Source organism: Sinocyclocheilus grahami, unplaced genomic scaffold (assembly GCF_001515645.1).
Source record: "Sinocyclocheilus grahami isolate Dianchi unplaced genomic scaffold, SAMN03320097.WGS_v1.1 scaffold668.1, whole genome shotgun sequence".
NCBI classification, from domain to species: Eukaryota; Metazoa; Chordata; class Actinopteri; order Cypriniformes; family Cyprinidae; genus Sinocyclocheilus; species Sinocyclocheilus grahami.
Genome location: NW_015505847.1, coordinates 421,702 through 447,684, shown reverse-complemented (window position 1 = coordinate 447,684; position 25,983 = coordinate 421,702). Strand labels below are relative to the sequence as shown.

Here is a 25,983-nt window from a genome sequence, read left to right as displayed (position 1 = left end):
CCCCCCCCCCCCAAAGTTTTTAGTATAAAATATTGATCTACTGTACGTACAGTAAGGAAGATATTAGCAAACTTTCAAATTTCACCTATAGTAAGTCAGTCTAGTCGGAACGCACTACAACCTTTGGAACATTGAAAAAAAAAACTTCAGGTGAATCACAGTAATTTCTTAAGAAAAATGATATACTGTATGTACAGTAAGAAATATATTAGCAAAATTTCAACTGTAGTAAGTCAGTCTGGTCACTAGAAACATACTACAACATTTGGAACATGAAAAAAACATTTTGGCTAGTTACTGTAATTGTTTTCTTAAATAAAAATATTTGTGTACATACTTAGGGAAAGTATTGTCTAAGGCGAGTTATTGGCAATATATATTTAGTCAGTTTGCCCTCTAGGCATTTACTGTAAACATTGATTTGAATTCATTATTGGACTTTTTTTTAAATTTGCAGATGACCTCTAAAGCAGCATCTGTGAATATGCAGCAAAAATCAAACCTAAAACTAACTTTACCGCGCTTGATTTTCTATAGGAGAAAAAAATAGTTTGGTGAAACCACGTTAAGTGCCTTCTTTATGGGAAATATGTTTAACGTGCGCTTTTTAACATTGCGTAATTTGAGTTCATATTCTGATTTCATATGCCTGTTTATAGTTTGCATCATCAGTGCGGTGTATTATGAGTTTGGTCTTTTAAAAGCTATCATTTGTGTGAGCCTACTGAGCCTCGCGAAGCTTCTTTTTTATTTTTTTTTAAACAGATTTTTCACGGAAACAGCGTGAAACCTTAAGCAGTCGTTCATATTCCACATCTGCTTAACTGCAGTCTATTTAGTTCGCATCATCAATAAAGTTTATTCCGAGATCTGAGGTCATCACTGTATTAGTTCACTTAGCCGTGTTATGCATCGTTGGGGAATCCTGGAGTGTGACGTATGAGGGGAACCCCAGTATTACAGCGTCACACTAGCCATGATACAAAGTTAAGGAAACTAAGCAACCGAAAGCAATTATGTCTTCCTCAGATGTAATGTTAGTTCTGTACATCAGCGTCAGGCAAAACAGCATTATAATCTCCTTTTCAGTAATGTTAGAGAAAGCTGCTTACATGTAGTCTACACTGAGAAACGAGTAACAGCGATGATGTTGAATTAAACGTAAACACAATCAGCTTTTCCGCATATTGATACTGGCCCTGATAATCATAACTTGTATTTACCGCTTGCTCCATTTCTGCAAATCAGTTTTTGTGAATGAATGACTTAATCCACCTGTTGCTATGGTCTTCATCAACAGCCGCTTGCACCACCTGCTAGTGAGCGTCGACTGACAGCAGCTGGAGATCATGCATCAGTGCTCTACTGCTATTCCTGCAGCTTCCGGATGTGCAATGCTGAATTTGAACCACTGAATTTGTGAAAGCGACTTTGGAAAGTTAAATAAAATGGACCGAATTTTGCGTGCCAAATATAATACATCGTATTTTTAAACAGATTGAATATTTGGGAAGTGAATTCTGGAAGGTGAATATTAATTATTGAATGTTTAATTATGAAAATGTCTGTGAAATATTTTGAATTGAAACATTCACATTTTATATAAACAACTATGTTAAATTACAGGACCTCAAAATGCAAGCACTGTTGATTCAATGCATTTTTTTTTAGTTAGTGCAATTCAACATGCTTTTTTGTTTCAAAGACATTTGTCATAAATGTTCTTCCACATTTATTCTACTGGAGCAGGTTCTATTAGCATCTAGCATCAACAGAAAAAAGGGTACTACATGAACCCCATTTGTTTTGTGAAAGAAATACCAAATTTGTCAACACCAGATGTCACCTCCTTAAGATTTTCTGTCTGATGGTGGTGACGGGCCAATGATGGAGTTGACATTCAACGTGAAGTCATCATATTTTTGTGGTTTACAAGTCATTTTTAATTATATTAAATATAAAAGTGTTATTATTAATGTATAATAATATTAATAATGTATAAATACTAAATATGTGACCTGACAGCATATATTGCTTTTGTGGATTGGCATCATCACTTCTAGCAGAGTTAGGGTTGAGGGAACATAAGATTCAGGGAACACAATAACACTGAATAAAACATATCTATACATAAAACAGTTTGTTTGTATTCTGATCATATGTTTTGATAAATTTTGGATCATTTGTTAAGATGTTTAAATCTGAGGAGATTGCTTTAACTTGCTTGCACATATCTGATTCATATCTGATTTATTTTCACATATACTGTAAATGAGACTTGAAACCGATCTGAGAATATTAAAATTAATGTGTTTTTTTCTGCTTACACGTCATATTCAAACTGTAGGCACGTTTCCATTACCCTTCAAATTGCGCAAATTGAAATTGCGAAATTGAAAATACGCCTAATGGAAACGCCTCAATTTCGCAAAAATGGCCATATATCGCAAAAAAGTTTTTACACTTGCATGAGGTGGTTTTTCAGGCAATGCGAAAAAGGATTAATTCGCAAAACTGCAATGGAAACGGCTTTTTCGCATTTACAGGTCACATGGCGTATGTAAAAAGTCATATGATCATTCTTCAATGTACTATAACCTCCAAGAAACACTTCATAAGTGGCCACGCTCCAGTATAAGGGGCTTTCCCTACTATTAATACTTAGACAATTTACATTGCACACGTCTGCGGGGCAGTGTTGCTCTGATACGGTCACTGAAGCTGATTACGGCCACTCAATGCTTGTGTTTATGTTTTTATACAGTCTATGGTTTATTCCAGCCACGCCACGCACGTTTCTGAAGCGGATCTCTTTGCTGCTTCTGTAAAGATACATGCATAAGCCTCCTTTGAATAAATATAGCCAAAATCCGTCAAAATCCCACCAAAATCCGTTGCCATGACTTATCGCGAGTGGCAAAGGGTTACGTTTTAGCCGCATAACATTGGTTAATGGAAACGCCGTCATTTCACAATACTTTTTTATCGACATTCAGAAAATATCGCCAAAGTTTTGCGCAAATCTGTAACGGAAACGCGCCTTGTGTCACATGGGAGGCGAAAATTGGGACAAATTTTGAACCATGAAATATAAATGAGGCCTAAATTAACCAGATAAGTTGTTACATGGTCTGGAGAGTATACTGAGTATTTGTTTCTTATATAAGCAACTCTAGATCTGATTGCACACAGCCAGAAAGAGAGAGAAAGGGGAACATCCGCCTGTTCTCACCTCAAACTTTGAGTGCAATCCAGCATTATCCAAATGTGGGACCCACATTTACAAAATTGCAGCCTGACTCCCAACCCTTGAGAAGAGAACCAGTTTAAAGGGCTTACTGAGCATGCTGACTGAGCAGCAATGCACGACTCCTAAACATAGAGAGGCCTGACATATTACAGACTACTTTTGCTCTAAACACACTCATACGATCATACAATACATTTTATATCTTTTTTTTTTTTTACACACACAGTCCGCAAACCAGCAATTTCCTGAAGACGAAGAAACTGGGGAGTTTGTGAAGTAGATGCCCTTTTATGGTCTTTCTAACGTGCTATGGTATGTCACCTGACTTCACGTTAAGCCAATCAAGATTGGGGTCTTTCCATTTGTTTTAGACAGCATCTTACATATAAACATTCCTATAGTGTCAATGCCATGATGCAGCATCAGGTTCCATTCGAAAGGAAATTCCATTTGTTATGTCCTCAAGATTTATGTCAACCGCACAGGCTGCAAAGCAACATATGTCACATTGGATAAATGATGTGATTTCCCTTCCCATATGAGACAAGTGGACTCAACAGATGCCAGGTGGAACAAGGGGAATGCTGCCTGTGGAACTGGTAGAAGTAGAGACCCAGAGAGACCTGAAGAGACCAAGGGGAAGCCACAGTAACAAGTGGCCGAGATAGAGCCAGGGTGCCTGTTGATTAGGGCTGCCTAATAGTCAACTAACTGTTTGTCAACGAGAAGAGGTGTAGTCGATCAAAATTGTATTAGTCACTTCCACAGAAAGTGGCGAAGTCGCGTATTCCGTGACAAACAGATTATTAACAGCTGGTCTATGTGGTAATTACAGTACAGGTCAGAACATGCAAAGGTTTGTTTCGTTCATCGACCTCAAATGTGACTTATCATCTGAAACATGTAAGTAGTAGCATCATTAAATGCTCGCTCGCTCTAACATTAACTTAAAAAAAGTGCGCTATTCAAGTGTTTGTGCGGAGTGTGGAAGCTGAATAGTAGAATAACATAGGTTTCACAAACTATTGGATGAATTTTTGGGGCAGACCTGACCTGTTGAAAAGAGATGGTCTTGTAGCAAATTAGCTCAAAAGGGAAAAATGTATGATTAATTATAACTGGTTATAATTAATAATGAATATTTAGATTAGATTAGAACACTGCTCTGTCAATTCTTTGTCATCAGGTAGGAATCTAGGTGTGCTATTTGATAGCAAACTTTACTTTGAAAGCCACCTTTCCAACATTTGTAAAACCACATTTTTCCATGCCAAAAATATATCTAAATTACAACCTACAGTCTCCATGTCAAATACAGAAATGTTCATTAATGTGTCCATGACCTCAAGGTCTGACTTTGTTGCAGCCTGGATTTAAATAGCTGGTTTTGTCTGGCCAGAGGAGAACGATGGACACCATTTACCTGTTTAATACTATTAAGCTGCTTTGACACAATTTACATTGTTAAAAGCGCTATATAAATAACAGTGACTTGACTTGATCAGACTTGACTAGTAGTGCACTCGCTGCATGACAGTTATCTTGGAGGTGCCGGTGTGATCATTTGCATTTAACTTAAAATACTCCACCATTTTTGGTCATACAGATAAGAGTAATACATCTTTTGAATCTGTAAAAGGTCTACTATCATTTGTCAAATGTTGACTTTGTAAAATAATGAAAGCAAACATGGAGTGCTTTCTGCCGTCTAGGTCTCTTTATTTGTTAACTTGAGCGTATCAAAACTCTGTGCTTGCCTCACGGACAAGAAAAATATATCTATAGAAAGTGAAATGTCTACTTTTAAATCGATTCAAATAACAAAAAATATTTTCAGATTATGTAATCTGTATGACATCACGTCGATGTTAGATGAATTGGAGATCTTGCTAGAGAGACCAATCTACTTTGAGTGTAATCTAAATGAGCCAATGCACATTGGCATGGGATGATTGCATCCAGCTGCCGCTGATCGCAACACAAGTATAATTAGGCAGCAGGTGCTGCGATCGTGCTGCGATCAGCGGCCGCTGGATGCAATCATCGCATTCTTATGTGCATTGGCTTGTTTAGTTTACAGTCATGGCCAAAAGTTTTGGCAGTGACATAAATTTCACTGTTTTCTGATCCAGACACAAAATGACCAGCTAACATTAATTGACTAATCATATCAGCAGCACATGTGAAAGTGTGAATGAGTACAAGTCAGGTGAAATCATTTTCATACTAATTAGATTGTAAGAGCAGACTGAGTGCTATAAAAGGAGGGAAGAAGTGCTTCCAATCAGTGGGTATGTTTACATGCACAATTTTTGCTTCAATCGAACTGAATTCATTCAGATGAATCTGAATGCAGTGTTTACATGAACGCTAAATAAAGTGATCGGGTTGATGTGTGCGTTTATATGCCACAAGCTTAAAATCGGAATACATTTTTTTGACACGCGCAAACTGCACAAATATAGAGTTTCTCACTGTTTGCACATAATAACCACTCTCCTACACAGCTTCTTTATTTGTTTTTAACAGCAGAATTAATATTTATTAATTTATGGACAGTAAAAATGCCCCTCCCCACGGCCAAAACGGGTTGCCTGTGGATGAGAATCCAAAACAAGGACTGGTGGGAGGTTGTCCTGCTCCAATTCACAGTTGCCGAGTGAAAGGAGAGTTTCATAATGACAGGACACACATTTATACAACACTTTATACAAAAGGAAGAATTCCCAATTCGTTCTGCACGTCATACGTCATTACGCTATTTCTGCATCATTGCACATGCGCAGACCTTTCAGTTTCGGGGTTCAATCCGATCGAGTGTTTACATGCACTCTCACATAATAACCACTCTCCTACACAGCTTCTTTATTTGTTTTTAACAGCAGAATTAATATTTATTAATTTATGGACAGTAAAAATGCCCCTCCCCACGGCCAAAACGGGTTGCCTGTGGATGAGAATCCAAAACAAGGACTGGTGGGAGGTTGTCCTGCTCCAATTCACAGTTGCCGAGTGAAAGGAGAGTTTCATAATGACAGGACACACATTTATACAACACTTTATACAAAAGGAAGAATTCCCAATTCGTTCTGCACGTCATACGTCATTACGCTATTTCTGCATCATTGCACATGCGCAGACCTTTCAGTTTCGGGGTTCAATCCGATCGAGTGTTTACATGCACTCTCAATCGTATTAGAAAAGGAATAAAACACCCCCTTCAATCTGATTGAAATTTAATTCCGATCGAGCTCAATCGGATCGATTAAGGTGTTTACATAAAGGTTTTTCAGTCCGATTGAGCCGTTAATCCGATTACAAATGGATTATTTGGTTTGCATGTAAACGTAGCCACTGTATTCTGGTTAGCAATGATTACCTCCAAAGAAACACGTGCATTTATCATTGCTTTGCATCAAAATGGCCTCACATGCAAGGAAATTGCAACAAAGAATATTGCACCTGAAGGAACCATTTACCGGATCATCAAGAACTTCAAGGGGAGAGGTTTGACTGCATTGAAGAAGTCTTCAGGACATCCTAGAGTGTCCAGCAAGCCCCAGCACCTCCTGAGGAGTCAGCTGAAATCGTGTCACCACCAGTGCAGAGCTTGCTCAGGAATGGCAGCAGGTTGGTGTGAGAGCATCTGCACACACAGTGAGGTGAAGACTTTTGGACAACTGCCTAGTGTCAAGAAGGGCAGCAAAGAAGCCACTTCTCTCCAAGAAAAATGTCAAGAACAGACTGAAATTCTGCAGGAAGTACAAGGATTGGACAGCAGAAGACTGGTGCAAAGTTATTCTCTCTGATGAAGCTCCCTTCTGACTGTTTGGGACATCTGGAAAATCGATTGTTCGGAGAAGAAAAGGTGAACCACTGTTGTGCCATCAGTGAAGCATCCTGAGACCATCCATGTGTGGAGTTGCTTTTCAACCAAGGGAGTGGGCTATCTCATAATTCTGCCCAAAAACACTGCCATGAATAAAGAATGATATCAAAACGTCCTGCAAGAGCGACTTCTTCCAACGATCCATGAGCTGTTTGGTGATGATTCCTGCATTTTCCAGCATGATGGAATACCATGTCACAAAGCAAGAGTGATAAAGAAGTGGCTCGAAGATCATTACATTGAAATTTTGGATCCGTGGCCAGGCAACTCCCCGGATCTCAATCCCATAGAGAACCTGTGATCAGTCCTCAAAAGGCAAGTGGACAAGCAGAAGCCCACAAATTGTGATCAACTCTGAGAACTAATAAGGCTAGAATGGATTGCCATCAGTAAGGATTTGGCCCAGAAGCTAATATCCAGCATGCCAGAGTGAATTGCAGAGGTTATGAAGAACAAGGGTCAACACTGTAAATATTGACTCATCATATTTTTTTGCCAATAAAAGCCTTTAAAACGTATGATATGTGTATCATTGATTTTCAGTATACCATAGAAACATGTGGAAAAATAATCTACAAATACTGAAGCAGCAAACTTTGCAAAACACAAAATTGATGTTACTGCCAAAACTTTTGGCCACGACTGGACACTCAAAGTAGATTGGTCTTTCTAGCGAGATCCCCAATTCGTCAGTCAACGACATGACATTGAGAGTGACCGGCTGAAAGGGAACGTGCCCGTCCAACTCTGGAAATGAAGATTCAGTGTTGTCGACTTCAACACTGCAGCCGAAAATACAGAAAACACCAGTTTTTCAATGAATTACTATTATGTTAAGGCACATCTTCTTGCTGCTTAAAATAAACAACTATTAGTAGATCAGAAAAATCTTTAGTCAAGGGCAACCCTACTGAGGACTGAGGTGGAGTAGGTGTGACCAATGACCAAGATTGAGCTGGAGGGAAGGGAGGAGCCTGACGGAGTTTAAGGGGTGGATGTATGAGGCACAGCCAAAGACCCGAAGGTCTGTAGTGTGGACAAAACCTAGGTTGACCTTCACTGACACAGGCCAGGCAGAGGAGGTGAAAAGGATAGGTTTTAAAAAGTTTAAAAAGATAGATTTGCAGGCCCTATCTGTCATAGAGTTTGTCCTAGGTAGGCTTAAATCAATCCTACACCCTAGACTGGGCTATATGCCTAAGGTACAATTGAATATTGCACGGTCTACAATTCTGCAGGCCTTCCAAAGGTTCTGCTTCATCATCTGCCTCAACTCCCATCACATTCTAGTTCCTTAGGACTAGTTCCTGGTTCGCTCCAAGACATATAACACAGAGATTGTGGCCGTCATATGGCACTATAAATCTCAGGCACAATGTACATCTCCCAAATGTTGACATTTTTTTGTTTTCTTTTTTTTTGTTTTCTTTTTTTTTAGCGTCAAAATACCTCGAGAGCATTTTGAAAGCATAAGGAACCGTCTGTATGGTATTTTGATGTCATACACCGATCGGTCTGCACACGCAAACAAAGCCAAAACCTAGATATTTTAGGCAATATAGAAATCCTGGCCAGGACGCGTCCTGGGAAAATGGCACGTATGGTCACCCTAATATAACCCAAATAAACAATATCAGTGCCTGTATTGTTTGGCAGTGTGTGCTTGTGTAATCAACTTCAGCCATCATATCTCCTCCCAATCACATAAGAGCAGAGAAATAATGTGGCTAGATGTGATTACAGCCCAATCAAATTATACTAAGTTGACATTTTGTTTTTGTACATCAAGTGAGAAAATGTTCAAAATAATGATAAGCTACTTCTACTTCTTGCCTCTGACCTTCTTTTGACAAAACTTAATCCAACTTCATTATCAGTGTAAAGCCTGTCAAATTTATATTTCTTTTATAACTTTTATTATTTATATTTATAAGTTGAAATTTTTTCTTCGGACAGCAAATCCAAGCATACGTCTTGTTTAGTCCTTCGTGTTCCATTGCACTTTGATTGTAACTTTAAAACCCTAAAAGGGTCACATGTTCAAATCCAGATTTACCATGGTGAATGGTAACATGGTCAAGGGTGAATGAAGACCAAGCATTCAGTGTGTTGTCATCAGTCTTGTGTCATCATTAACTTTAATTAGTGTTGTAGCACTGAAACACAAAGCAACTTTAGTTTTAAAAAGGAAAAAGTGTTTATAATGCAAGAGGACAATAGTAAACACTCAATTTAAACTGCAGTTAAAGTCAGTTCATCATTGATTCAGTGATGTCCTCGTCCAGCTCAGTTTAGTTCAAATAGTATCTGTGCAGTCAAGTCAACAAGTGCCAGAAAGTAAGTGTCCCCAAATTAGCAAGCCAAAGGCAACAGTGGCAAGGAACCAAAACTCCATTAGTGACAGAAATGGAGGAAAACAACTTTGGGGAAAAACAGGCTCAGTCTGGGGTGGGGGAGGTGGGCAGTTCTTCTCTGACCAGACAAAACTAGCATGGTGTGTTTAATTCCAGACTGCAACACATGTCAGAATTGTGCAGAGGACTCGCCTGATTCTCGTGGTCTTGGCCAATGGCCGTCTAGGTGACGTGGTCTTCGCAAGGGTTCTGTCTCTAGGGCTCATCTAGTTGACATGGACACTGCTGACATTCAGGGCTGTTGAGGTCATCTCTAGGTGCTTATCTACCATCTGGACTGGACACAGAGTGGATCTGGGTGACTGCAGTGACCATCTGCCTAACAATCCTTTAACGGATTTGAATAATAGAAATGTGTTGGTGTGTTATGTGTGAGCCTGGTTAAAGAGATGGGTCTTTAATCTAGATTTAAACTGACAGAGTGTGTCTGAAGTGAGTCTGGACGCTAAATAGGAAAAGGATTTGCCGCCCACAGTTGATTTTGATATTCTAGGTATTATCAAATGGCCAGAGTTTTGAGAACGCAGTGGACGTGAAGGACTACAGTATAATGCGATAAGAGATTGCTCAAGTACTGGGAAGCTAAACCATTAAGGGCTTTATAAGTAATTTGCAAGATTTTAAAAAGTATACAATGTTTAATAGGGAGCTAGTGCAGTGTTGACAGAACCGGGCTATTATGGTCATACATCCTGGTTCTAGTAAGAACTCTAGCTAAGCAACCACCCAATAAAGCATTACAATAATCTAACCGTGAGGTCATGAATGCATGAATTAACATTTTAATTTACAAGGGTATTAGTAACTGATTGGTGTTAGTGCTACATAATGTTTGATAATGTCAAGTCCAAAAGTTTCAGTTCATCACTGAATTTAGATTTACATGTAGCCCTCCTGTCAGGTAAATATCTTGAGGCTCATACAATAAAAATCTGTCTAGGGGATATTATTTCCACCACTGCCCCAGTAAAGGCACATTTCTCTTTCATTACAGCATTCACAGTATATAAACCAGGTCTCAGATTTTCACTTGGTTGTGTCAGATTGATGTTTCTTATTTGGAAATGTAAGTACAAAACTATGTTACTTTTCAACTTGAGAATACAAATCTTTTAGAATTTCCACAGGAAAACACACAAAGTTGAAGATGATATATAAATTGATTTATTATGCTTTCTCTTTTGTTTGTCAAGTGAGTGACAAAATAATTCAATTCACACAGTCTCAACAGTATCAATCACAATAAACATCACAATCAAAAAGAAAGGGGTGAAAAATATACCCAATGTCAATGTAATACTCTGGTTTTACTCAGATTTCACCTCAACATTACCCAGCTGTGATTTGCAGTACACCGGTGGTGCGCTAGTTGGAGCTCTTTCAGTGGGAAAAAAATGGTACTCAGAAATCCAGGAGAAACAAGATTTTAGTTGCGAAATAATAGTCGCTGATCCTCAATGCATGATGAGATGAAAAGCACAGCCTCCCTGACGCCTCCCACAACGACGTTGAGTGATTAACTCCTCCCTCCTTGAACAGGTCAGATGAATCCGTGAAGATCCTCTTCCATCTCCCACATTTTGATTCGACAATCTCTCAGTCTCGAAAAAAAACAATTATCACGCATGTGAAACGAACTCCAAACTACACACACCCTGTGATACTTTACACCAAATTAATAAAATAAACACGGGTATCTTCTTCCGAATTTCAAACGAATCATATGACTTATAACTGTAACACTGAACTTGAGAAAATAAACACGGAATATTCTTCCAGATGATTTCTCAACCTTATTCTAATAAAAAAACAAGAAAAAAGTCATTACAAACCGTAAAACAGACTTTCTCACATGGAATATCCTCGTGCTGGATTTCTTCCGCAGCGACTCACGTAAGGGCTGGGGTGCGTGCGGCCTCCTTCGAATTCTCTCGCAGCGCTCTCTCGTGCGGCGAGCTGCAAACTGACGTGTGATACGTTTACACTGAAATAACTCACAGAAACTTTCTTCACCGAGCCTGCCACTCAAAACGTCCATGAACGTGACAGCTGTGAGCTTTCATCGCGGTGAAAGTAACTCTTCTGACTACCCCGCAAAACAAACTGCGTTGTTCCCGTCACTCGTTTTTCCCCGCCCCTAGAATTTAAGGGGTCAAAGTCCACAGTTCTCATAGGACGAAGTGACATTCTCAGAAAATACAACAAAATTTAAGTCCTTGTATTACTTTTCTTTCACACATACACATGTGAAACTGTTTTAGAAATGTTTTAAATGAACATATATAAACCGAAGTCCATCAACATTTAACTTGCACATACAGGTGCATCTCAATAAATTAGAATGTCGTGGAAAAGTTCATTTATTTCAGTAATTCAACTCAAATTGTGAATCTCGTGTATTAAATAAATTCAATGCACACAGACTGAAGTAGTTTAAGTCTTTGGTTCTTTTAATTGTGATGATTTTGGCTCACATTTAACAAAAACCCACCAATTCACTATCTCAACAAATTAGAATACTTCATAAGACCAATAAAAAAACATTTTTTGTGAATTGTTGGCCTTTTGGAAAGTATGTTCATTTACTGTACATGTACTCAATACTTGGTAGGGGCTCCTTTTGCTTTAATTACTGCCTCAATTCGGCGTGGCATGGAGGTGATCAGTTTGTGGCACTGCTGAGGTGGTATGGAAGCTTTCTTAAGAAAGTACTCAACTTTCTTGAGGGCATATTCAACCACAAATATGCAGTAGAACAGTATCTAAGAGGGTTTACAGCATTTGCTTGAGCAAGGACAGGCTCAACTTTTGGCATCCCAAGAGCATCATTCGTAAGCCTCTTAGGCACAATTCTTGTTCTCTGAGACCTTCTAACAGTTTCAGGTACATCATCAGAGATAGTTTGACTTTCATCACTCTGAACCACACTCACTAGGTCTCACACAGGACTGGTAACAGTATCACAGAGATCTGACACTCGACTCACATCTTGTAAATTGTCAGAGTCATTCTCTGATAGAAGTCTTGAACCAGACTCTATAGATTCAACTGTCTCAATTTCTTGAGGAGTCTCAACTCCTGTGTCGGCGTGCTCCACACTCTCAGCAACATCACTCCCAGAAACCACTGCATCCTTCTGAGAAGTTTCTGTTCTCCTAAGAGTCAACTGACAATCTTCAGGTTCTGGAAACCATACTCCATAGGTTTCATCCTCACTATCAGAACTCCCAGCATTCTGATCATCTCTGGTTTCTACTTCCTGCATTTCAGGTGCATCCTTAACTTCCTGTTCTGGACTCTGACTCTTTCCAATATTCTTCCTTCAATATTCCCCAATATTAGCTCTGTACAGATAATCGTGTAGCTTGTCAACTACCGCCTACTTTAACGCCAAGAACTCAAGTTTATGGACTGGGTAGTTCTTCTCAGGAGGTGTCAAACTTCTGGTGACAAAGGCCACAGGCCTTAACCCTTGTCCTTGGTCCTGGTACGCCACCCAACCCTTCACAGCAGGCAACAACATGTAGGATGTATGGGAGCTGAGGATTGGCAAAAACCAACACAGGAGCCTGGGTGAGTCTCACTTTCAACTCATGGAAAGCAGCTTCACAAGCGTCAGTCCATCTACTACCAAATGGATCAGAGGCTTTGTACACTACTCTGTTGGAGTTGTCTCCAGATTTGATCTTCTTCAAACTTGCTGCAGGCAGACACCCTTGCAACAACTGATTTAGTGGGTAGGACACTTTTGAATAGTCTTTCACAAATCTTCTGTAGTATCCGCAGAAACCCAAGAAAGAACGTAGCTCTCACATTCTGTGGTCGAGGCTAAGACTTTACAGCATCGATCTTTGAGGGGTCTGTTGAGACAACTTCTTGAGACACAATGTGTCCAACATAGCTGACAGAGGTCTGACAAAAAATGCACTTGTCCAGATAAAGCTTCAATCCTTCACTCTGTAACCGATCCAACACATTAAGTAGCCTCTCTTCGTGCTCCTCCAATGTCCTTCCGAAAATGATTAGGTCGTCCAGGTAGACTAATACCGCCAACAAATTTATGTCTCCAACCGTCTTTTCCATAACTCTTTGAAAAGTTGATGGAGCTCCACAAATCCCTTTGGGCATCCTCTGAAACTGGTAAAACCCCACCGGGCAGATGAACGCTGTCTTTTCTTGGTCCGCCTCTCTCATAGGAATCTGATAGTATCCGCTCCTGAGATCCAGTACACTGAACCACTTGCTCCCGTTCAGGCAAGCCAATGCATCTTCTATGCGTGGGACAGTATATTGGTCTGGGACGGTACGTCGATTTAGTGTTCGGTAATCCACGCACATCCTGATCTGATCGTTCTTTTTACATACCACAACAATCGGAGAAGCGTAGGGACTCCGGGATTCAGTGATAATCCCTGCATCTTTCAACTTCTCCAGATGTTGCCTGATGTCTTCCAGGTCAGCTGGTGCAAGCCGTCTTGACCTCTCGCGAAAAGGCTTATTCTCAGTCAGTCGGATGTGATGCCGCGTACTCCTTGAACATCCCACATCGAATTCATCACAAGAAAAGACATCCTTCCTCTCCATCATTTTATTAGTCAGCCACTGTTTCCATTCCTCGGTCACAGGGGAATCGCCAAAGTTGAATGAATGTATGTTCAGTTTTGCCTGGCCACTGCTCTCTTGGGGTTTAGAGACTGTAGGCACGACTTCAACTGGAAACATGTGAGCAATGGGCATTCCTCTTTTAATCATCACTGGACGAGAGGAGACATTTCTGATTGTAACTCCAATCCTTTTTGACTGGACAACCATAGTAGACAGCACTTCCGGCACTACTAGCAGTTCCTCAGGAAAACGAGATTCCTCTGGCTTATCCACTAACAGGGTCTTATCAGAAAGAGCAGCAGGGTATTTCAGGATTCCATAAACCCTATCACTTTCCCCTGGAAGCAATTTCACTGATTTAGGGCGAAGATACCAGATAGTCCCTCTACTGTCATCAGCGTCACACTTTTCGACAGCAACGATCCATTCATAAGCATGTCTGATCTCAGGATGAACAGTCAAGATGTGAAGAAAATCATTTCAGCCCTTCTCTCTGCACGCTTCTACCAGCTTCTTCACCACAGAAGTATTTGTTCCCACCAGAATGTTGACATCTCCTTTCATGACAGGATCGGGGCAGACCAGCACAAGTGCATCTATGGATTCAGTCACTCCTGCCACAGATCCTGGAAACTCGAGCCTTAGAGACAAACAGCCATCAAATGGGTACTGCTGCTTGCTCAATCCCCATATCTCCAAATTCTCTATTGGCGTCAATGGCAGATCCTTTAGGTATTTCTTATGGAAAGATCTGTAAAACAGAGTGACTTGCGATCCACTATCCAGCAAAGCCTTAGCATATATCCCTTCCACCTGGATAGGAAGAACAGAGCTGGGTCCCACTAACCTGCTCAGAAGAACTGCTGGCTCTGCTTTGACTCTTTTACACTTTGTGGAACATGTCTTTCCCGGAGCTTCAGGCCGTTCCTCTACTGAGCCCTGGAGAAGTTTCCCGACAGCTGTCTCATTTTGATGAGTCGCTGGTTTACTCTTCTGAGATTTTCCTCCTTTGTACATTCACGCTTCAGATGCCCATCTTCTCCGCATCTATAACAGAAGACATTAGCTTTGTTCACGGATCTGGTTGTTGTTTTACTCTCTGCAGTCGTAGCTAGACTGTGCAGGCCAGGACGATCATGAGTTATGGGTTCTCTTGCTGCAGCTGTCAAACGAGACACCTCGTTCTTAAGTCCTCTTATCTCCTTCTTCAGCTTTTCTACTTCTGAATCGCCCATAATAGCATTGGTAGATGACGTATTACTTGAAGGAGACACCACAGAGACAGCTACATTAGACTGTGCTGAATTCCTGTTTATCAACAAGGCTTCTTCTTCTCTCACCTCCTTCATTAACTCATTAAAGGAAGGAGGGGCACACAGCTTATGAGTCATTCTCAAGCGCATAGCCACTAGGTCACTAGAAAGGGCACCTCTGACTATTTGATGCATGCGAAGATGATTCATGGCAGAATACTCAATGCATGCTGTCCAATCTCAGTATGTAGGCTGAGAGCTTTTCTCCCTCACTCTGGTAAGTGCTCCAAAACTTTAGCATTAAATCTGCAGCATCCTCAGTTGTGCCAAAGGCTGACTCCAGTGCACTACGATAGTCACTGAAATTAGTAGATGGGTTTCCAATCTTCTCAAACCTCACAATGTCTGCTGCAGGACCTCTGAGACACTCTACAAACCTCTGCTTCTTCACGTTATCAGAACACTGCCATTCTTCCAGAATGTGAGTAGTCTGCTCCACCCAAACCTCATACTCATCTTCTCCAGGAGGAGTTGGGATAAACCCTGAGAAAGGACGCAGCTTTCTATATCCTGAGATGAAGCCACATGACATGTTTGAACAAGAGAATTTATGGCATCAATCAGCGTAGTGTTGAGCTCAGGGGAAGCCAAACTTGGAATATCAGCTAGTGATTTTCCCTCTTTTTGGAGAAAAGAGATCAGCTTAGACTGGAACTCATCTTCCTTACTCTGCTTAGGTGTTTCAGCTGCAATGTGAACAACCTGTGTGTACCAGGAGCCTACTTCAGGTTCTCCAAGCTCTGCAGGGATAGACATCTTGGAAATGCTATCAGCAGTTTCAAGTAAGACAAACTGCCGTCACTTAGTCTTATCAGAGCGACGATCAAGCACTTTGCATTTCCCAATTCCCAGCATACAGCACACTATAGATTACTCTGTCTTCACAATCTGTGGGTACATTGCTCAGAATAAAAACTCTGTCCAGCTTAACGTCTTTCTCTCTGCACCAAGCAATAATCGCTTTGACTTCCATTTTGTTCACTTGTGTCACTGACAATATGTGCTCAGAAAAACAGGTAATGGCTGTTAAGCATTAAAGCTCTTTAGACACAGTATGCACATAAATTGCTTCCAATTTTTTTTTACAGAACACTTAAGTTAACTACTTCTGAAAACACAATCTGAATAATTTGAATGATCCCGGACGAGCCCCCACAAAATGTAGCCCTCCTGCCAGGTAAATATCTTGCGGCTCATACAATAAAAATCTGTCTAGGGGATATTATTTCCACCACTACCCCAGTAAAGGCACATTTCTCTTTCATTACAGTATTCACAGTATATAAACCAGGTCTCAGATTTTCACTTGGTTGTGTCAGATTGATGTTTCTTATTTGGAAATGTAAGTACAAAACTATCTTTTAGAATTTCCACAGGAAAACACACAAAGTGAATGATGATATATAAATGGATGTATTATTTTCAGGAACTCTTTTGTTATGTCTTTTATTCTTTCCTCTGTGTTTTCTCTTTTGTTTGTCAAGTGAGTGACCAAATAATTCAATTCACACAGTCTCAAGAGTATCAATCACAATAAACATCACAATCAAAAAGAAAGGGGGGGGAAAATATACCCAATGTCAATGTAATACTCTGGTTTTACTCAGATTTCACCTCAATATTACCCAGCTGGGATTTGCAGTACACCGGTGGCTCGCTAGTTGGAGCTCTATCAGTGGAAAAAAAACGGTACTCACAAATCCAGGAGAAACAAGATTTCAATTGCGGAATGATCCTCAATGCACGATGAGATGAAAAGCACAGCCTCCCTGACGCCTCCCACAATGACATTGAGTGATTAACTCCTCCCTCCTCGAACAGGTCAGATGAATCCGCGAAGATCCTCTTCCATCTCCCACATTTTGACTCAACGATATCTCAAGTCTCGAAAAAAACAATTATCACACATGTGACACGAACTACAAACTACCCACACCCTGTGATACTTTACACCAAATTAATAAAATAAACACGGGTATCTTCTTCCGAATTTCAAACAAATCATATGACTTATAACTGTAACACTGAACTTGAGAAAATAAACATGGGAATATTCTTCTGGATGATTTCTCAACCTTATTCTAATAAAAAACAACAAAAAAGTTGCTACAAACCGTAAAACAGACTTTCTCACGTGGAATATCCTAGTGCTGGATTTCTTCCACAGCGACTCAAGCAAGGGCTGGGGTGCGTGCGGCCTCCTTCGAACTCTCTCGCAGCGCTCTCTCGTGCGGCGAGCTGCAAACTGACGTGTGATACGTTTAGACTGAAATAACTCACAGAAACTTTCCCCACCAAGCCTGCCACTCAAAACGTCCGTGAACGTGACGGCTGTGAGCTTTCATCGTGGTGAAAGTAACTCTTTCCACGCTGAATTTCTCTGACTACCCCGTGAAAAAAAACTGCGTTGTTCCCCTCACTCGTTTTCCCCCACCTCTAGAACTTAAGGGGTCAAAGTCCACAGTTCTCATAGGACAAAGTGACATTCTCAGAAAATACAACAAAATTTAAGTCCTTGTATCACTTTTCTTTCACACATACACATGTGAAACTGTTTTAGAAATGTTTTAAATTAACATATATAAACCGAAGTCCATCAACATTTAACTTGCACATATATGTAAGCAAAAATCAACAATCTATAAAGTGTAATATTTTAAGCAAATACTACTGCTGAAATTCTCTATTGTCTTTCTTTTAAACACAACGCTAAATTCAGAAATCCAAACATTTGTTCAGGGCTCTACATACACACAAACATAGATAAGGAATATCCATTGGATCAGTCTAACAAATTACAATTATGGTTTCAGATTATTAATTTGTGGAAATTCTAGCTATATGTGTGTCAGACCATTTATTTTCCTTGCCACATTTCTCTGTATTATTGATTTTCATAATCTTTAGTGGATTATTATATTATATTTAGGGCTGGGCAACGCATTAATTGATTAATGCCGACAAATATTTTATTGCACATTAATGCAGTTTTTTATTATTATGAAAGTCCGTTGCTCACTGGCTCTGAATACACATATAGACAAACCATGGGTCACAGGAGGGGTGGGATGCTGATCAGTACTGGCTTGGGATGGGTGTCATCACGCATCTCAACCAATGAGAGCATTTGGGGTGGGCCTAAGACTGCAGCAGCGCTCACATGAAGCGCTCACTACTTCATAAGTTGAAAATAGGAAGTTTCCGACAGCACGTGAAGACAGCAGAGAAGCGCTAGCACTCTTACTCAGCACTAGTGGTGGGCGGTATGACCAAAAATTTATATCATGGTATTTTTCAAAATTATACAGATTTCACGGTATATGACGTTATTTATGTTTTATTTTTTCACGCATCTCAACCAATGAGAGCATTTGGGGTGGGCCTAAGACTGCAGCAGCGCTCACATGAAGCGCTCACTACTTCATAAGTTGAAAATAGGAAGTTTCCGACAGCACGTGAAGACAGCAGAGAAGCGCTAGCACTCTTACTCAGCACTAGTGGTGGGCGGTATGACCAAAAATTTATATCATGGTATTTTTCAAAATTATACAGATTTCACGGTATATGACGTTATTTATGTTTTATTTTTTCCATGTGTAGTGATGTTGCTAAAACGTCACCATTATTAATTATGTGGCCAATGAGCGATCGCCCGTTTAGGGTATATAAGTTGGTTGGTTCTGCCTCTTGCTGTGTGTCATGGTCGAAAGCCCGCCTCTTCCTTCCTGTTGTGGCCTTCCAAGGTAGGTGTTTTTAGCCATTTAGCTTAGCTGTCTGGTTGGAGTGTTGTTTAGTGATTTGTGCGATCTGTACCTCTTTAGTGTGTTGTTAGGCTGCTGAGATATACTGGGTGCGGTGCGTTGTTGGCTCTCAGGTAAGTTAATGACGTTTGGGAAGCTGGGGGAAATTGTGTTCAGCTTAATGAGTTTTTGTGTTTCAGTGTGGTGTGCCTTCATGGCTCCCATTGATTGTGGCCTTGCAGTGTAACGTAGCCCAGGTCGTAGCACCAGTTGTTGTAGCTGTCACCTTTTAAAGAGGAGCCTTTAAAGAGGTTGTTGTTGTATGATCTGTTGTCATGAGCATTACACCATCGTATTAACGGGTAGGTAAATCGCTCTAATAGCTAAATAACTTCAGATGTTTTATTGTTGTTGTAATTGTGCTGTGTGTTTTGGAATAGGTTGAGCAGAAGTGGTAATTAATACAGCTCGTTTCCTATTCTGCATTGTTCGAGCCACGCTGTTGCTTTTGGGGAGTTTAATTACGTCCATGTCTAGTATCCAAGTGGGCTTGATGTTTATTTGTTTGTTTTCTGTTTGGTATTTTGTTTTGAGTAATTTGTAATCTTATTTTTTTTCTTACTTTGTGAACCCTTTTTCAAAAGTGATTTGTTTCCCTTAGTTTCTTTTGTTCTGAATATGGACCTTCAGTTTGTGGTTTATTTTTAATGTGATGTTTTCGTTTTTCTTTTGTTTGTAGGAGTGGAGTGCTTCCGGGAGCGGGTCAGGTTTTGACAGCAACACGGATATTATTTCACTCGGGGTGGCCATTTTCGTGTGTGTCACTATTGCTGTGTTACTATTTGCAGTTAATCTTGTGGGTGTGATACTGATTGGTGTGATTTTTCTCTTTTGCCTACCTGGTGCTGTTACATTCACCCGCTTCTCATATAGGAAGACTCCGCTTTCTACAGCATTATTATTATTTGGATGTTTTTTCTTTTTCTTTTTTGGACCGATGACCTTGGTGTGTGCCGGCTGTGGGTTTTAAATTAATATCGGCCAATTATTTTAGCCTTAATAAAAGATTGTTTGTACGGAGATTCACGCCTCTTGCTCTTTTCATGTGGAACGTATTTGCGTGACCTTTTTTGGGTTATTTTCCCTGGTAGTCCGGGGTGGCGTAGTCACTACAACTGGGCCTCTTGCTACACATGCATGACCGGGTGTAAACCACATTTTCTACTGATTGAGAGAGGAAATAGACTACTGCAGTAGATTGACTTAGAATGCCCTATTTTACTGTCATGATGAGTGAATATTGTAGAAAAATTCCACTCTAAATAGTGACGAAACACAACCCATTTATACATGTTAACCAGGAGTCACTCTCATTTATAATCGCTACATCGTCTGATAAAATCAACATGCATGTACAGTAGATGCATGTTGAGCGGCTATGCGGTGGTTTTGGCTGTATTACTTTTTTGTCTCATGCAGTGCACTGCCTGCGTCTGAGTAACAAAACAAAAAAACTTCCATAAAAAAAAAATTCTTATATTATTATTAGACAAGCTATGCTCATATTTATTATTCCAAACAATCAGTAAGCGACAGGTGCTCGGAAACGATGAAAGCGATGCTTCTCTGCCGCTCACTGCACCGAACAGATGCCGAGAGAGACGAGACTGCGCTGGGAGAGTCAGACCTCGCGCTCGCGGGGCAGCACTGGCGACATCATCTTCCAACTGAATCATAGCTAAGGTTTATCCAAAAAAGTCGCTAGGTTTGTCAGTGTGTGTGTGTATATATATATATTCTATGGAAAAAAAAAAAGCGTCTGAAAGTTGCTAAATCTAGCACTGGACGAGACTGCGCTGGGAGAGTCAGACCTCGCGCTCGCGGGGCAGCACTGGCGACATCATCTTCCAACTGAATCATAGCTAAGGTTTATCCAAAAAAGTCGCTAGGTTTGTCAGTGTGTGTGTGTGTATATATATATATATATTCTATGGAAAAAAAAAGCGTCTGAAAGTTGCTAAATCTAGCACTGAAGTCGCGCTCGTGTGTGTGTGTGAGACGTGGGAGCTGATGGCAGGGGGCGGTGGATATTTGTGGCAGTCAATGTGGATATTGTGGATACGTGTGTCATCACGTTCTACAGCTTCAGTTTCGGAACTTTCACGCTTAGTAACACACATAGCTGTGTCCTGCCACAGTGCAACAGTGAAAAGAGACACTTCACACAGAACATAACTGTGACACATGCATGCTTACAGTAGAGTTGACTGTAGAAAAATGGCAGCCAAAACCAAGGACTATTTTAACCTAAGTTACTAAGTTGTACTGTTTCTATACAAATTGATCAAATCTATTGCAAAACAAACAAGAATGAAACATAGACAGGAGACTAGCAGAAACACAGCAGAACTCTTTGGTTTAGCTATTACCGTAGTAATCATTATTATACATAATTTATATTTGTCTGTTCTTATTTTTCAACTTTTAAATATTTCTGAAAATGATTAAGTTGCTGCACTATATCCTTTCCAAAGGACACATTACTTGAAATTATAACTACTTTGTTTTGTCAGTAATTTTGTTTGCAAGTGCTTTTTGCTTGAGTACCAAAACAGAAGATGATGTGGTTACCTTTGTATCCATCTACTAAATAAGCCATGCAATTCAAATTACTTCCCATAACATGGTGGGATGGAATATCTCATAAGCATGGTATTTCCCTGCATTTTAACTGATGTGTTGTTTTGCTGTTGTTGTTAGCATTCCATTGAGTAAGAAAAAAACATGTAGGCTACATAGCCTAGTTTACAAAATATTCAGTAATTTAGGTTTATGATCAAATAGCAAATACTGCAAGACTACAAACAGTATTCAACTTTTAATTTAAGGGTATTGGCACACAATATGAGAGCACAAATCCAAAGTAAATGAGTAAGAAATACCTATAGTCTGTTTTTAGCTAAGTGCACTGATGAGATCAAATCAAAATTAATTTAGCATCATAACACCGCAGTGTGTGAAAGCCTCTTTGTCAAAAAGAAGACCTCTTTAAACTTGACATTTTGAGTCATACTGATGCAGCACTCTTCTGTGGAGTGAATGGCTTTTATTGTCATCCTGTGCTGTATTTGTATTGTGCCATTTTTGTGCTGTTTGTCCCCAGGGACTTCCTGGTCTACCCACTCTGGCTGCATTACACAGCAATCAAATCCTGACTGTGAAGGTTTGTTGGCGCAGCCAAATGGCCAAGGCAGATTCTATGGATGGCACACTCTGAGATGTCAACAGTGCATTTGTCCCCTATGCCTATGCAATGACAGACTTGGCCCAAACACAATAGTGTCTGATAAATCCATTCCAACCATCTGACCCTCTTTCCCAGTTCCAGGGGTGTTATTATTATACAGTGTGGTGACAGGAATTTATGCATTCACAACAGAGCAACTGTTTCTTTCCCCTAATAAACCAGTGAAGTGTGATTAATTTTAAACAAGAGTCATATTTTCTGACCACCAACTAGTCTGACCACTGTCTGCTTGGATTCTACGAAGGTAATAACTCAAGAGAGACACATTAATTGCTAAACTAAAATGTTGAGATGTATTTGAAACTGATATCTTTAGTTTACCACAAATCCAACCCGAAACCACAAAAATATGATTCCTTTACTGCCTGCTTAAATGTCCAGAATCACAAATATAATTAGTGGGCCATATCATGCAATATTTTAATCTATACTGACATAATTATTTTTGTTCTTGTAATTACAGGTACCCCCTTTAGATAGCAGGACTATGTAATTGTCTAATTTAGAGTACACTGACAAAGACAAATACATCTGCATGATGGTTTTCAGTGTGTGCTATTCCAGTAGTCTGCCTTGGCTTAAAAAACCCTCTAACGACAGTGCTTTCAGTGAGTAGAAGTTGACATGTTTTTTTTTTTTCAAATTGGCCTTCTCAGAGTGGGTGACCTAGCACCCATGAAGTGGTAATTACAGGCTTTGCCAAAAGCAGTCAAGACATCCATTGCTGCCATCATGGAAAATGTCAACTTTTACTAATGCATGAAGGTACTGGGTTGTGTTCTCTGACTCAACTTCAACTACTTTAATCTGATTTATTTTTGTACCCTTTTTATTCCCTTTTCTCTTCCTCTTTCCGGGACCTCATGCAACTCTCCTCTCCGACTTCTCTCACTTTTGACCTCCGACCTCTTTTGACCTCACACCTGCTCAGATGGTCTTCCCTAAGATAAATCATGGCTTTCTTTCTGCTGATCAGCAACTCATTAAACGTCGACTCATTAAGGTAGTGCTTGTCCTCATTCTGTTCTCTTTCTCACTGCTCCATTAGACTGGGCTTCTCACCTTTGGTCCAGAATTTGCTTTCCATTCTTCAGCTTTAACCACAGTGCTCAGCTGGACTAGTAACTAGTAAAATTAATGCAACAGTAAGAATGATGGGTAACACTTTAGAATACTGTTCCATCATTAATGAATGACTACACAAGAACAAATGACTAATGTACTATTACCATTCTAGTAACTACTATTAACTAACAATAAACCCTGATTAATTAATTACTACAGTAAATAATAGTGCTTAGTTGAAAGTGGTAGTTCACTATTAGCTAATCAGTAACTATTTTTTCTTATCTTCCCGAGAACTACTAAGAACTTCTATATACAGGTTCATAATTAATGTGCATAATGCAAAATGTATAATTAATTCTAAAGAGAAGGTCATGGTATCCAGCTAGTAATGACTAGTATTACCCTAGTATTACTAGTTACACTAGTATTAGTAGTAAGTATTACCAAACCCTTCAGAATTATTTACTTATTATTTGGATCAGTATTCTAAGTGAAAAGCATAACTACCTAATATTGAGTGAAGCCATTGTAAGCTTTTGAGGTATACAGTATATAAGGTTTTGGATAATAATGACTCAAGTATTCTAAAGTGAAGATCATGGTAATCCATGATAATGACTCAAGTGTTACCAAATCTATCAGAAGGAATAACTATCCAGAATCTTCCAAAAACCTCAAAAGTTTACAATGACTTCAGTCATTCCTAGGGAGTTATCATGATCTTCACTTTAGAATACTGATCCAAATAATTAGTAATTCCTTTAGAAGGATGTAGTAACACTTGAGTCATTACTATCCAATACTTTACAAAACCCTCTAAAGCTTGCAATGATTTCAGTCATTAGTATAGAGTTATCATGTTATTCACTTCAGAATATTGATACAAATAATTAGTAATTTATTTTGAAGGATTTGTTAATACTTGGGTCATTACTAATGGGTTACCATGACTCTCAATTTAGAATTAATTATACGTTTTGCATTATTCATATGAACCTGTATACAGTAGTTCTTTGTAGTTCTCTACGAGGTATGAAAAAGTAGTAGTTACCTATGAGCTAATAGTAAACTACCACATTGGACTAAGCACTATTACTTGATAATTCATGAATCAGTTTCTTGTTAGTTAATAGTAGTTACTAGAGTGCTAATACTGCATTACTCAGGTGTTCTTGTGAAGTTATTTATTAATGACAGAACAGTATTCTAAAGTGTTACCATGAATACTGTTTGTCATATATCAGCCTAAAATTTGGGCTGCAAAAATGAGGAGGCTCTGAATTCTAAGCCTTCTTTGTGGAATTGTGGTTATGACCTGTTGCACACAAAATTATGAGTTGAGAAATATGAGTTGTCTGTTAAAAGAAAAAATATATACAGAATAAGTAAACTGAAAACCCAAATATGTATAAATCAAAATGTTATTGTTCCACTTACGCAGACAGATGATCTTTCCTTCCCATTAAAATCAGCACAATAGCTTTGCATGAATAAAAAAGTCTTAATATACATGATTTATGTTTTATATAAGGGGGAAAAATTTGGAAATGATTAAAAGCAATTATGCTCCAAAATTGTGAAAGGGAATCCTCACAGTAAAATTGAATTGTACCATAATTTGTCCTCATTTGTAAGTCGCTTTGGATAAAAGCGTCTGCTAAATGACTAAATGTAAATGTAAATAACTGATTGGATTAATATAGAGAGTAAACATTACATCTGTAGCCTGAAGGCCCCAGTATACTGACTGTGAAATTATTTTTGTTCCTCACTTAGTGGTAAAGAGAAGTTTGAAATATGCAAGCAGAGGTATACTGTTATCACACATCCCGATGCTGTCAATGCTGCTGAGAGTGGCATTTAGTTGAATATGTAAATAAGACCTATGTCCTGCATGTTTTCCTTTCAATAACACAATTTCCTTTTTTAGAAAGTCTGCTTTGGCAAGCTGTTTCAAACTCCTTGAAACAAACTCCAGATAAACTTTGTTTTGATCTGATTTTCTTGAAAATGACATAAGACATAAGTGTATTCTCTGATTTCACTTGAAATATATTGGGCCTTCATTCTAATGTTGTTTAATACTGTGAGATAAGAGAGATTACAACTTTTCATTGACCTTTCAGTCTTTTTCCCCTTAAACTGCATACAAACATGTATGTATGTTTTATTCTTTGACTTATAATAATGTTTCACATATTTACAATTTTACTTTCACAGGGTGACCAGGGTCAAGCAGGGCCCCCAGGGCCTCCTGGACCTCCAGGTCCCCCAGGCCCCAGGGGACCCCCAGGGGACACAGGAAAAGATGGTCCTCGGGGAGTCCCAGGGCTCCCTGTAAGTATCTCTAAAAGCAGAGCATGTTGAAGGATCATGCTTGCAAATGTACCAGGACTT

General features: G+C 39.4%; 1 protein-coding gene across 1 annotated transcript in view; it reads left to right on the top strand.

Moving 5' to 3' along the window:
• The window catches only part of LOC107558967 (collagen alpha-1(XXV) chain), a 268,638-nt gene that overhangs the window by 42,125 nt on the left and 200,530 nt on the right, over window positions 1-25,983 (top strand). Inside the window, exons 3-4 of the mRNA XM_016242681.1 lie at window positions 23,450-23,521; window positions 25,807-25,923. Coding sequence (XP_016098167.1) covers window positions 23,450-23,521; window positions 25,807-25,923 — 189 coding nt within the window. The remainder of the gene's footprint in view (window positions 1-23,449; window positions 23,522-25,806; window positions 25,924-25,983) is intronic.